The sequence below is a fragment of the Pholis gunnellus genome, assembly GCF_910591455.1.
Source record: "Pholis gunnellus genome assembly, chromosome: 6".
Lineage (NCBI taxonomy): Eukaryota > Metazoa > Chordata > Actinopteri > Perciformes > Pholidae > Pholis > Pholis gunnellus.
The window spans coordinates 8,312,904-8,327,903 of NC_136532.1; the positions used below are offsets into that span (position 1 = coordinate 8,312,904).

The 15,000-nt window shown below is 45.3% G+C and overlaps 1 protein-coding gene across 1 annotated transcript in view; it reads left to right on the top strand.

Moving 5' to 3' along the window:
- The window catches only part of ptch1 (patched 1), a 48,863-nt gene that overhangs the window by 30,391 nt on the left and 3,472 nt on the right, over positions 1 to 15,000 (top strand). The window contains exons 13-20 of the mRNA XM_079160919.1: positions 38 to 156; positions 749 to 1,463; positions 2,418 to 2,727; positions 4,082 to 4,221; positions 8,029 to 8,212; positions 9,942 to 10,222; positions 12,265 to 12,402; positions 12,554 to 12,696. Of these exons, the coding sequence (XP_079017045.1) occupies positions 38 to 156; positions 749 to 1,463; positions 2,418 to 2,727; positions 4,082 to 4,221; positions 8,029 to 8,212; positions 9,942 to 10,222; positions 12,265 to 12,402; positions 12,554 to 12,696 (2,030 nt within the window). The remainder of the gene's footprint in view (positions 1 to 37; positions 157 to 748; positions 1,464 to 2,417; positions 2,728 to 4,081; positions 4,222 to 8,028; positions 8,213 to 9,941; positions 10,223 to 12,264; positions 12,403 to 12,553; positions 12,697 to 15,000) is intronic.

Here is a 15,000-nt window from a genome sequence, read left to right on the forward strand (position 1 = left end):
TCACAAACTAACACAATGCTTCCCGTGTCTCTTGCAGGCTGCAGTGGTGGTGGTGTTCAACTTTGCCATGGTGCTGCTCATCTTCCCCGCCATCCTCAGCATGGACCTCTACCGACGCGAAGACAGGCGGTTCGACATCTTCTGCTGCTTCTACAGGTGTGTGTGTGCACAGATTCTTTCATGTCTGATGGCGGTGAAATTGCTCTCCTGTTCATTAATTCTTCCTTTTATGGTTTCCTCTGATCTGTGAACCGTCGATGAATAACTCTAACACAACGTTATCTCTGAGTTATCTTCACCTTAATCCCCCCTCAGTCACAGCCTAATTACTGCTTAAGTTGTCGGTTTCTGTCTGGCTGCTTGGTTGTTTCACTGTCACAGTCTTTATTAAACTGAAGCAGTCTGCCAGTCTGGGCATGCTTTTTGGCACAGCGATCATATGGATATGCAAACACACTATTAAATTCCCTTGTTGGGTCTCAGCTCTATGTTTCATGCTGTTGGCAGAAAAAGAGACGTTTAATTAAAATATGTGCAGATAAGAGACTTTTAACAGATTTAATGCAGTTAATCTTAGAAATGTATTTTTTTCCGCACACTATTATAGAATAAGGATTAATGTTAGAAACCATTTCATTAAATTGGATGATGTTTATATGTAAAGAATGTCCCTTGTTTAGTCCCTACATATATTTTCTTTTACAGCAGTCCATTGTCTGACATTTTTCCACTGTCGTTATCTCTTCAGCCCATGTGCCAATCGTGTGATCCAGATCGAGCCCCACGCGTACCTGGATGGTGCTGACGGGAGTCGCTGCAGCCCTCCCCCGTCCTATTGTACCCCTCCTCCCTTATATCGCACGCCTCCGCCGAGCTACAGCAGCCCCCCTCCCTCCTACAGCAGCCACGGCTTTGCCCAGCAGACCCAAATTACCATGCAGTCCACGGTGCAGCTCAGGACGGAGTACGACCCCCGGACTCAGGCCTTCTACACTACGGCTGAGCCCAGGTCCCAGATCTCTGTGCAGCCCATGAACCCAGCTCCGACGAGGAGCAACCCCAACAACGACTATTACAGCAGCAACGCCAGCGGCAGCAGGAGCAGCAGCAGCAATCACGGCAATAACAACAACAACAATAACAACAACAGCAGCAGCAGCGGGAGCCGAAGTAATGGGGGATCTCGAGGTTCTGCCACCTACTCCCATCACCACCCTGCTCCTCCTCCTCCTCCTCCTCCTCCTGCTGCCCCGACTTTAAGTGCCAGATCAGCTCCTCAGGGGGATCCAGGCTCATCGACTGGCCAGGGCCCAGAGAACAACAGCTCCACACGGGACCTGCTGTCCCAGTACGGAGAGGGCTCGTTGGGCCTGCGCTGCCTCGGGCCTTCCTGTTCCCGCTGGACCCTGTCTTCTTTTGCGGAGAGGCACTACGCTCCGTTCCTTCTGCAGCCCACCACCAAGGTGAGATCAGCATCTCTGTGTGTGTGTGTGTGTTTCTGTAGAAAAGGAGGTAGAGATAGATGGGGGGGGGGGGGGGGGGGGGGGCTTCTGTGTGAGGTGGGACAGTGTTTGCACTGACTTGCCGTGGTGATAATTTGAAAGGGAGAATTAGTCACCAGAGTGGATAGTAGGAGGAAATCTGGGCTGGAGTTTGTGGTCATATCTGAGTCACATACAAGCACGCACACACACACACACACACACACACACACACACACACACACACACACACACACACACACACACACACACACACACACACACACACACACACACACACACACACACACGCACACACACAGTCTGACCTCAGTCTAGTGGGTGGCCAGTCATATGAAAGCCTTCTAGAGCTGAAATCATCTGGTGGCCTGTACTTGACATTATTAGAAACATTTTCATCACGCTGTCAGATGTTTCACCATATTGCCAAATTGCTTCATGCAGTCCTCTGATGCCTTAATCGCTGAATCCCCTTATTGCTGAATGAATTATTGTAAAATTCTGTTCTTATTTTCCTGTTTCTGTCCGTCATGGCTAATCTGCTGCAACGAAACTGTGTGCCCACAGTTCAAAGTTGAACAGTCATTTTACCGTTTGTCTTTGGTTATTTAAAATCTCTACAATCATCTGACTGCTTGTGTTTCTTGCCATGTCAGGGATATTTTAGCAACGTGACTGTTGTTAATTTATTATAAGTGCCTTGCTCCGTGCTATTTTAAATGCAGGCTTGTGGGCTTTTGGAATATGTTGCTAACATCCACCTTAGAATATGCACAGTATCCACAACTTTGCTCTTCACTCATTCAGAATATGCAACATGGTTTAAGCAGTAATTAGTGTAAGCTGAATCTGTCCTGCCATCGCTCTGTGCAGTGAATTGATTGATGATGATCTTCTTCGTCCTTCTGTTTCCAGGTGGTGGTGATTGTGCTGTTCCTCTGCCTGCTGGTAGTCAGTCTCTACGGGACCACCCAGGTGAGGGATGGCCTGGAGTTGACGGACATCGTGCCCAGAGAGACGAGCGAGTACGACTTCATCGGTGCCCAGTTCAAGTTCTTCTCCTTCTACAACATGTACGTGGTGACGCAGCGGGCCGATTACGCCCAGAAACAGCCTCTGCTGTACCAGCTCCACCACAGGTTCCACACTGTTCGCTACGTGCTGAAGGAGGACAACGGGCAGCTGCCCCGTATGTGGCTTCACTACTTCAGGGACTGGCTGCAAGGTAAAGTTAAGCTCGATAATTACCATCCCAACCACACCTTGGTGGAAAGAACTCTCTTTGGGTCGGATGTAGCAGTATGATTCGTTGTTATATTTTACCCTAATACTGTTGTCACAGATGATTTTGTTATTAATGCCTCGTTTAACATCCCTATTCAAGTTAGTTCAGGCATGGTAATAATTTCCTCATGAAACAGTCTTGAGATCATAGTTTTCTTCTGTGTTTTGACATGAATCTGCAGGAAACAAGATGTTGGGCAGGAGTTCAGAAGTAGGCAGGATTTCAAAATGGACACTGACAGTAGCCTGATTAAAATCGTTTGTGTCATCCTAGAGTGGGGTTGACGGAGGAGGACGAAGTGGGAGGCCATATTTTATACTTGGCCTCAGGCAATATACAGAATGTGAGAACCTTTGGCAGTAAAGATGATGTCTGCAGCGCAAACCGACACTCATACTCACTCATCCAGCTCATATTAGCACTGCTCCTACTAGCTTTTGTCATTTTTCTTTATAATCTATTCATAAATAATCTGAAATATTTGGCATAAAACAAGCACTACACACCACACTTTTAATTGTATGGGACCCTGAATTCATTTCGTAGGATGGCAGGATTCACTTCGTAGGATGGGTCGCTTGCTGTATTCCCCTTATCCCACTGACAGCTCCTAAGAATTGTAAAGGACAAGAATATTATCTTCCACATGTCAGCCCAAATCCGGGAATGGCTTCATTTTCAGCGAGGAAGTGCTGACTTGCCCCATAACGATAAACCACATTGTGTGAGTCTGTGTGTGTGTGCGTGTGGGTTTGAGCCGGCTGGGAACCACACAGAGAGTGTGCGGGTGAGAGAGAAAGAGAGAGAACTGTGTCTGATATTGCTCTCTGCAATGGTGGGACAAATTGGAGCCAGACAGGCCACGGAACGAGACCCAAAACAACATCTCCCACAGACGGACCACAGCATGAGCCTTGGGGGAGAGCCGAGAGGGGGAGAGTGATACACATATGGATTAGAGAGTAGTATAGAAAAGGAGACATATGTTACTGATATATTCCCTAATGATGGCTTTGAATCAAAAGCAGCATTTTTTTTAGGCTTTTGAAGTCTTGTTTGGTGGTTGAGAATGGAACCAAGTTACTATATTAAATCAATCAGGCTTATTAAAGGGTTAGGGTTAGGTTGCAGTGTTGTGTTGTATTGCCTTGTGCTGCGCTGGGTTGTTGTGTGTTGTTTTCCGATTGAACTTAGCTTTATGAGTGTGTTGCAGAGGAAGAATGAAGTTAACAGGGCATGTAACCTTTCCAAACATCCGCATCTAACCAATCTGTTTTGTTGTGGTTTCATGCAGGTCTCCAGCAGGCGTTTGACAAGGACTGGGAGGCCGGCCGCATAACCTTCAACAGCTACAGGAATGGCTCCGATGACGGCGTTCTTGCATACAAGCTGTTGGTGCAGACAGGACGCAGGACGCCCATCAACTTCAACCTGGTATGTGTAGGATTCAAGCCTGTGCCAGTTATTCACAGCATTAACCGGTGTTAAAACTGCTTTCCTCTTTTTCTGTGTGCATGTATATTTGTGTGTTTTGTCCAATGGGATTGGGGCTGGAAGAGCCACACCCGGCTTAAAGACGGCCTCTCTCCATCTCGTCTTTTTTCTCTTCTTTCTCCCTGTGTCCGTCTTCATCTTCTCTCTGTGATGACTTTACCGAGCCCAGGAATTTAAAGCTCTCACTGGGGCTGCAGCCTGCCTCTGAAAAACCTATTAACTCTTCATTTAAACCATTTGTCACACTCTGTGGTTCTGTGTGTGCGTGTGCAGCGCGTTGACAATGAGATGTCTTCCCTTAGCATCAAGCCTTTTGAGTTTGTTAGTGATTCCAGACACAGTTCATAGTGGGAGAAGTTGGAAGGCTGAAAGAAATCGATGCACAATGTAGAAAGTCATGCAGGCCCCAACGGGGTAAAGACGAATAATTAGAACTGTCAAAATGGAACTGAATGGATTTCTAAAAAAGTATTGCATTTGTTGCATATTTTGACAAATTATAAATTGAGCTAGTTGGCCTCACTATGCAGATAAATGAGTTAATCGTACAAAGTGAGTGTATTATGTAATATATTTAAAAAAAACTTATTTTAGTTATTTTCTAACTAACTTTTGGAAATCAACATTTTTGCTGTCCAGTGTTTTCACTGCAGCACTTTTGGGGTTGAAAAGCACCCAGATTTCATCACTACTGTACACACAGTTATCATAATCTCCTGAAAAACTCCAGTTCAGCTGTTAAAATGAGCCCCGTCTCCAGTGTGGAACTAGAGGGGTGTTTGACATCCAACGGTGGCACAAGTCAAGCTAGGGAGCAGCTAAGACCTTAGAAGGAGGTCCAGAGGAAGCCTCAGTGGGGCACTGCACTCTGTTTTTAGTTTAGTGCCACCTCCAAAAAACAACATACATGGATGCATGGCTGCATTCCTTGGCAGGAAACAGCACAAAACAGAAGATAAGGAACTGGGGAAATATAAAAACAAAATTCTTGGCCAGGATTTATGAAAACTCCAAACACAAAACAAGCCAGGTCCTTTTCAACACTGAGATTATTTTCCCCAAAGATAATTAACTTTGACAAATAGCTCCACTGTGTCTTGTCTTTTTATTCATTTACATGATTTGTGTGTGAGTCTGTGTAGAAGTCGTGCATGTGGACCCCCCCCCTCTACTCTTAGCCATTTCTTTTTTTACTTTTTCTCTTACCCATTGAGCTCCATCGCAGCAGCATACCACACTCCCAATCCCTTCCACTAACCTGCAGGAAGCTGAGGCAAATCCTGGTGTGCGGCCCTGTGACATCACTTCCTGTGCCTGTGAGGGAAGTGTATTTGCCGTGAGGCGTTGGGGCCGCCAGCAGAGCTGCCTGGGCTTCCTGTGACAGCTTGAAGACATACAGTTGTTGCGTATCCCGCTGTTAAATTCAATCCAGATCCTCTGGAATCCGGCTCTCATTTTTGCCCCCCCCCCTCTCCTAAACTAACTCCTGTGCTCGCACTACCACTCTCTCTCTCTCTCTCTCTCCCCGTCCCTCCCTCCCTCCCTTTTCCCTCCCTCAGCGCTCCACTGCTGTGTCCTCTTTCAATGAGGGGAGCTGAAACACGTGGTTTCTTTGAGGCAGCTCTGTGTGTGTGCATTTGTATGTTTTGAGTGTGTGTTCTGCTTTTGTCTGTTGTGTGTGTACTTAGAGCAGTAGCTGGTTTTTTGTGTGTGTGTGTGTGTCTCAAAATGAGTACCAGATCTTTTCCAACCCTGGCAAATTGCAAAGCTAGACGTTTTATTTTGATAAGCCACTCCATGGATCTGTGCAGAAGGTGTTCTGGCTTTGATCTGCTGCTGCTAACATTTCCCTCTGTGCTGGGGCGACCATTCATTCCTTATGGCCTTGCCTGGGAGTCATATTGTAGCTTGCTGTCTGTATATGTGTTTGTGTGTGGTTTGAATGTAAGGCAATATGAAGATAAAGCTTGGAGAGGGAATACAGAAGGAGGTCGGTATAAAGACAAGGAGGAGGAGGAGGAAAGAGCACTTTTCTTCTCAGGACCGGGTCGGTCGGCGGCGCTGGGCATTCTGGGTACCCGTAGGGGTCAGGGGAAGCAAGTGTGAGCAACATTTGTACAGATGTTGTGTTATTTTTATAGCTCTACTCCATTTGCTGGGTGGCATTTCCTTCAGTGTTAACAACCAGGTTAACTGCACACAGACGCGCTCAGGGACTCCAGCCAATTTTTTTTATTGTTACGCTAACTCAAGCAATTTTTCTCCTCACCCTCCAACCCATCACAAAAAAAACAAAAACTCCTCCTTTCTTTATCCACCTAACCCCATGAGTCCTGCTTCACCCCCAAAACTCTCCCTGCCTCAGTGAAGGAGGGATTTATGGTTCCTAGAAAGGAGAGTGGCAGAGCGGTGTGGAGTAATGGTTTTACCTCTCAGGAGGTAGCAGCGCTAGGCTACACTCCTCTGGTTCCACATGGAAGGGAGAAAAGTAATGGCTCTGAGCGAGACAGCCATTCTTGTCTACCTACTGACCGCAGCCGTCACAGCAAGTGACACAGACTGAAACAGCTTGGGAACAATCAGCAACCAGACAGAAACACTCTGCGTGGGTTTGGTCTGATTCATAGTGGCTGGATGTCAGGAGGTTAGCTCATGGCTTACAGAGACTTTTTATCACCCAGCTCTGGGTTTTTAAGACTGAGAGTAACATTAACTACAATGTAAATGTGGCATGAGCTGCCGAGAAACCCAACATAATATAGCCTTTAAGAAACCAGGGCTTTCCACAAGCCTATGGAGTAGCCGGCTTATATTCCTTCATATACGCTGACCTTATTAATAAGTGCGTTTTTGAATGAGTTTGTGTTTCTGATTAACATGCAGTGAATTATTGTAAAGGAGAATTAGCACTTTAGCACACAGCTATAGCTGTTGATATTCAAAACCAAGCCTATTTTTGACTTGTAATTCAGAAGCGTTAGCAGGAACCAGGTTCAGGAACCAGAATGCCAGATTAGAGCTTGTCTAATACAACATATATCAATGTACCGGTACATTTGCCACTATTAGAATTAATACTTGGTCGAACATTCGTCTTCCACAGCTGCTTCCTGACAGAAAATTGCTGCAAGGCTTCCATCAGAAATGTATTCAGAGTGGTCAGGACATTGGGCCTGAGGTCGGCCAGCCAATATCTACTGTATGTAAAGGGAGAAGCTGATTCAACGTTTTCCATGTTTTAATGTGGCATGATAATTCTGGGAAGCCGTGATGAGAAGTACGGGAATTCTCAGAAAGGCGACCAGTGTTTGACTTGTTGATTTTTCTTTGGTTGGAAAGAGAGAGGGACTAATATTTGACTCTTATTTTGAAAGCTGGTCCGTTCTCTTGCACTCATGCATGTGTGTAAGTAAGCATTTCTGTGGTCAGCTCACCTGTAAAATGTTTTGGTTAAACATGTCTTTCCACAATACCTTTTCGTGTCCAATGTATACATAACGGCGGCAATATGCATGCTCCGCCTAATTTCTTTTTCACCTTTATTGCACTTTTTCCATTTGCTAATTATTCTATTTAAAAAAATGTAAATGTGGCTCAGCCCATTGTATTATTATACCCATTTAATTTAGATGCATGCCAGTATGTGTTTGAATGATTTAAGAGAACACAACAGAAGAAAACATTTTGTCTACATTAGTAATTATGTTACTGTTATCGTTAATTCATCTACTTTCTGGGTTTTTGTAGCTGACTCGTCAGAGGCTTGTGGATGCAGATGGGATCATCAACCCCGCGGCTTTCTACATCTACCTGACCGCCTGGGTCAGCAATGATCCTGTGGCGTACGCTGCCTCGCAGGCCAACATTCGCCCGCACCCTCCTGAGTGGTTCCACGACCGTACCGACTCCATGCCCGAGACACGCCTCAGCAGTAAGTCAGCATGGCCGCAAAATATGCTAGAATTAAAACCAGGAAGCTTTATAGTGTAATAGAATGAAGTTTTGCTTTGACCTAAGGAAGGAAATGTCAATAATAGCGTTTGCTCCAACAAATGAGGCTAATTTGAAATGATAAAGGTCATACCTGCTTCACGGTGCAATTGAACAAATTGCATTTACTGAAATTTCAAGCCGACCTTTTGCGGGGCTCATTGGTCTCGCCTGCGTCTTTTTTTTAGGTTCCATAAGGCGGCTGCTACATGTGAGCAGTGTTTACCTCTTGTGGTTTGAGTTATTGCTCCTTGTCTGCCTCTTAGCTTTAAGTGGGGTAGTAGACTTTACAGTACCACTGCGGTGTGTGTGCGTTTGTGTATGTGTGAGCTCAGGTTGCAAGGCTGCAGACCAAGACACGGCTCACTGTGGTTCTTCTAATGGTGCCTGTGGTGAATGCTATAATCCTGGCTACCATGGGGCCCTAGCATCACACACACACACACACACACACACACACACACACACACACACACACACACACACACACACACACACACACACACATTATTAAAACTCAGTGACCCCAAACCCTACACACACCCTATTCTCATTTTCCTGCCACACACACAGACTGTAACTCACATAAAAAAGTACAGTCCTGTTGTTGTTTGATTCTAGCCTGTGATTTGGTGCAAGTCAGGAAGTGCTCCACGGGGGAGGAAAATGATTGGATAACAAGGACGGACTTGGTTTGGGTGGGAAGCACAATTGGATAACAAGCAGGAAGTCCTTTGCGGGGGGGAGGGAATATGATTGGATAAGCAGCGTGAAGTGCTTGGCTGTGCAGGAGCCCCCCGGAGCAGATCTGTGTTGGCCAAAAGCCAACTGGTGTCCTGATGGAAATTTATAGTTGAGATTATAACGTGCCAAACCATGTTAGCAAGTGCTCCTGTCTGACGACCTGCAGGCACTGTGGAATAAACACACTCGAAATAAGGTAGATGTGGAATCTTCCATATGCAGCAATGTGTTGTTAATTACACTGCATGCAAAAGTCTGAATGAACACACCGTTTTGTCAGCACCAAATATGACTTCATAGCAGAGTGACAGGCAGGTATGCGTGTTTATGCATCTACATTATGCTTTATGCGGCAGTGCAAAGTTTGGGGTGTGGTAATGGCGGTGATTCTGACATTGTAATTACCGTGAATCACAGTTAGCTCTGACACTCTGCTGTGTCTGGAACTGATAGGTCCTCATTAGCCAGGCTGGGCCACAGACTGGCTGGGTTTGAGTCAATGGAGCTCTGTTTCAGGCTGCTCCGCCCACCCCACACCACACACACACAAACACTTGGCCACAGATGTAGCTGCTCTTGGAACAAGGTTGGATTAGGGAGGGAAAGCCTTGATATTGGTGGTTTGGCTGAAGAGGGTAAAATTATTTCTGCAGATGCACTAAATGATCAGAACCTAATGCTTGTTAATAAGACAAACTATCATCTACATATGTAATCGTCCCGAAATAATAAATTTCTCTGAATTTAAAATGTCATCATCATGCAAAGCTCTGTGGCTTCTGCTTCCAAGGCCCCGAAGTGCAAAACCATCCTCAATTGCTGCACGGGGTCTAATAAAATGATGTGGTGCTAAATAATGATCAAGTTATCTTCCTTTTTTTTTCCTCTAACTAATTGACCTTCCTCTCATTGTCTCTTCCATCCAGTCCCGGCTGCTGAGCCAATCGAATACGCACAGTTCCCCTTCTACCTCAACGGGCTCCGGGAGACGGCGCAGTTTGTGGAGGCCATCGAGAGCGTGCGGGCTATCTGCGGCAACTACAGCCGACAAAACCTGCCCTCCTACCCCAATGGCTACCCTTTCCTGTTCTGGGAACAGTATGTTAGTCTGCGCCACTGGCTCCTGCTGTCCATCAGTGTCGTGCTCGCCTGCACCTTTCTGGTCTGTGCCCTCTTCCTGCTCAACCCGTGGACCGCCGGCATCATAGTGAGTGGTGGAGAAAAACAGACACACATAAATGGTTGATAATGGTGGAAAAAAACCTGTACCTGTTCACTCTTTGTGACCTACGTTTGATGAGCGTAGTACTTCGCCTTTACGCTTCCCCAGCATTTCATTTTAATGTGTGGTCCAGAAGGCATCTACGAGAGGACGGAGTCAAAAAGGAGAAGTGTGTGTTATGGTAGCCTCAGTCACCAGTGTTTATCTTGTGCTGTTTTGTTAAGACCCGTCTGTTTAGTCTAGTCCAACACTCCCAGACACCAACGCTCAGATAAATGAGGAGAGGACACAAAGTTGCTCAGACAACTCGCTCCCACTCTAAACCTATAAAAACTTAGATTTTATTTCCATCCTCCGCACTCCTACGCTCCCCTTCCTCTCGCTCGAGGAGTTTCCAAGGTTATGCGCAAACACGCATTCGCACACGCAGGCTCACAGACACACACTTCAAGCACACACGCAGACATGTATATACTTGCGCACATGCAGTATGAACGTGTAAACATGCAGGTACATAATTCACACAGACACATGCACAGAGCGCTCTGGTCTTTCTCTCTGGCGGGTTGTATTTTATGGCAGGCAGTGGCCAGGCCACCCGAGGCCTGAAACAGGGGAGGAGGAGACCTCATGTTCATCCTTCAGGCTTTACTAGCAAGATCAAAAGACAAGTTATGGATAGGCGTCAAGTTTAACCATTTGCTCTGTCCAGGACCAGACCACCGCCAGCCCTACAACGTCAAACCCTCTTAGCTATTTGCCCAGAAATCCATCTCAAGCACAGAGACGGGCCTGTTTTAAACATTGGGTCTTATGTTTTGATATATATACAGATGTTTCTAATTCACTTGATACTGATTGCTGTTCACACTTGAATAGACCACCGCATCTGGAGTGATGACTTGTGATCTTGTTTTGTTCGGGAGTTGCATTTGATCTGTGGGAAAACTGTGACATATAAGAAAAAGAAAACACATGTAGAGACTTTAAAATAGTGCCCGAGTCTGCCATGTGATATTTAAAAGTCAACTAAGATCTTAAAATAATACAAAAGTCCAAATAGTTTTCTCAATATTGCTCTCCACTTGCAAGATCTTAAGTGTCAACAGAGCCCGACACACACATACACAGTGCTGGACACACATACTCTGTGCTCGCTCACAGTATATGTACTCACACACATACACACAGCTCCCTCCCCTGCCCACCTCAGCCCTCTTCAAAGGATTTGGGCCCCATGTAACCTGACGCCTGTCAGCTGATAATGGCATTTACTCCCAGCTCCTGTCCCGCTTTTCACTGAAGCCTCTACACACACACACACACACACATATTTTGCCCACATGTATAGTTTCTTGTTTCTTAACACCTCTATAAGTTAGAGATACTGACACATATCATCCTTGCTTATTATTACCCCCTATCTGTCATGCATAAATGCAAAGTCCAGGTCAACTGCAAATTAGCGCAGCACGTGCAGTGAATAATAGAACAATAAAGTAGAAGATTTTTTCTATTTATGGTCATTTGATGCACTTTTCATGTCTGTCACCTGGGAAATGTGCATTATGATAATGAATTGATTGGCATGTTCTTACCCCTTTGGATAAAAGGTATATTTTGGACTCAAAACACAAAAGAGAAAAATAAATTTCTGACATAAAGAACTTACAGAAAGCATTTGAATTTCCTCCAAAAGAAGACAGAGAAGTTTAGGAACATAAAATGTGTACAAAGATTGGTTTTTACAGATCAACTTATTAAAAGAAATATGTGTATTTTTCTTTATGAAATACTGCAAATTATAAGACGATTAAATACAGCATTTTTATTTATTTTTATTTTGGATCTTGCATTTGGCCCCATTCAGCCTAGCTTAACTTATTTATGTCCTATCCTGTGTTTAATTAAATGTATATGCATATATATATATATTTATAATAATAATAATACATTTTATTTGTATAGCGCTTTAAAAGGTACTCAAAGACGCTGTATCTAACGGAAGCTCATCCTTTTCCCTTCAGGTGTTGGTGCTTTCTCTCATGACTGTGGAGCTGTTTGGCTTCATGGGGCTGATGGGAATCAAGCTGAGCGCTGTCCCTGTGGTCATTCTCATCGCCTCTGTGGGCATTGGAGTGGAGTTCACCGTCCATGTAGCCCTGGTATGTATACATGACACAAAGAAAAATATATGATTTCAAAGGTTGAAGTCCTCACTTTGTCAATAATAACAAAACAGTTTTTTTTCTTGATTGTGTTTTGATCCTCTTGACGTAAATTCTCTTTGTGTGTGTGTGTGTGTGTGTGTTGTAGGCGTTCCTGACAGCCATAGGGGATCGTCACAGGCGGGCGGTGCTGGCATTGGAGCACATGTTTGCTCCGGTGCTCGATGGAGCCTTCTCCACCTTATTAGGTGTCCTAATGCTCGCTGGCTCTGAGTTCGACTTTATTGTCAGGTGAGTTTAAACGGCAAACCGCATGAAAAAAATGCTACATTCATTGAGCCGAATGTATGAGCCCGTACAAAAGTTATCGTACGGTGTCTGTGTGGCGTCAGTAGACCGTTGAGACCAGGCCTCAACCTGTATGTGACACAGGAATCTACCTGAGCCACCAATCATGCATGAAGGCTCTTCTCTTTCTTCCACCGTCCCCTCTGTCGGTCTCTTTTTAGTCTTCCACCCGCATCTCCCTTTCATATTCCCTTTCTGTAAACCTCATCCCTTTTACAGCTACCAGTGCTTTTTTTTGCCGATTTCTGGGGACTTGCTCTCCAGGAAACGACATAAACAAGGCCTTTATGTTTCTCCCCCCTCCTCTCCCCTTGTGTTTTTTCTTTCATCCTCCTCCTCTCCCCTTTAGTGTTTCTCATGCCTGACATTTTAAGGGAAACCAGGGGAAAGATGGAGAGTTCAAGGTCAAGAGAAGGAAGAGGAGGGGGGCCAGGAGGGAGTTGATGGGGAAGCAGAAGGAAACGTAGTGAAAGAGAGAGAGAGAGAGAGAGAGAGAGAGAGAGAGAGGGAGAGCAGGAAAGTCTTCTGGCCTTTGTGATCTCCTCCAGCTTGTTTAACGGCCCTCGCTAGACATTTATAAGCATGGGAAGGAGTTACGGGGTGAGGGGCAAGAGGGCAGTTGTGGAAAGACAGGAGAAGTGGAAATTAAAACCGACACACTGTGGGGGCTCTGCGTCGGTGGCTCCTTTTGTGTGCGCGTGCTCTTGTAAGCATCAGACAGAAAGGTAGCAACGAGCCGCCCTACTAGGGAGGAAAATTAATGATCCTGTTCATTCTCGAGCCTGGAGTATTATGAGAAGTTTCCAGTGAGCTCACTGAATGAGTTAAAGGAGCTGAGGTAGCTGTATAATTTGGTTGACATGCTTCCTTTAAGAAAAGGGAGCACTGGCGTCCATGTGATCTTCGAGCATGCAAACTCTGTCATGTGCACAGGCCTGCGCTGATGCATGCACACCCACACAATCACACTTAGTCCCCCTCATACACACACACACATACCAACCTGCTCCCTGACCTTGTAATCATGGGGGTCAATGATGGCGTGCCTGCCAGTGAAAGCACACACGGATACACACTCCGAGAACACACAAACAGTCGCACAAACACAGGGAGGCGTATAGACCTTCTCTCCTCACCTCCAGTGGTGTGCTCTGGTTTCTGGCTCAGTCCCGGGGCTCCATTTAAAGGTTCTGCTGTTGTCTGAGCAAACAAAGCAGCGCCCCAAGACGGTTCAATAACAACAGGCCCGGCTCGTATTTTTCTGCTTGCGCCGAAAGAAATGTTTCCCTGGCTTTCCCCGTTCAGCCCAGTGAATGTTTTCACTCCAAACAGCCCGGCAGGGCACTCAGCCTGGTATGTGGGCTGCACGCGTGCATGTGGAGATGTCTGTGCGTACATGTGTATCCAGCGGGGACGTGGCGTTCACCCCTCCTGGTGTGTATGGACATGCTAACCGTGGTGATGACACAGTTATTTCAGTTCCACTTATAGAAACACTTCTGATAATCTAATAAAGTAGATGACAGACGGTTGGGTGGGCTTTCAATACTGTATAGTGTGGGAAGAGCTTTGCCAGAGACCAAGTCAAAGGTCAAGTTATAGGTACTTGCTTTCAGAGCACAATCACTAGCAAACGTTGTTGAACATGAACTTTGGGCATACGTTCACTGCCATTGGAGGACATACTGTCAATGCCAGAAGGTGGAGTTTGAATTAGACGACGCAGGAAATACAGGTGTTGAAATCTGACCTTTCTTAACGAGTAACGAGTAAAAACTTCATCCAAAATGTTCCAAAAATGTTTGCTCTTCTTTTTTAGCATGGTTACATTAACCATATTCATTTCTATAATGTACATTGACCTATTTTAATCCATTTAAGTATAAAACAACAACATCTATGCATTCACGGATCTGATTCAGAGAATGTATTTTTTTGTAATTATCCTGAAATGTCTTCATCTTTTGTGAGTCGCTTCAGAGTAAACTGAAGTGACAAACTAAGATTCAGATGCCTGTGGTATGAAACTGCACATGAGAATGCAAGGCAACATACAGTACATCAACGGTCATATAAAACACAACTGGAGGCTGGATCTTATACATTTTGTATAATGATGCATTTCGGGGCATTTCTTTCTATGAACTGAATTTTTTCACATGGCCTAATTTACTGCAAAGGAGCACAAGTGGGTGTCCATACAGCACTCCCAAATTAGCATGAAGGCATTTTGCATATTTATTAAGT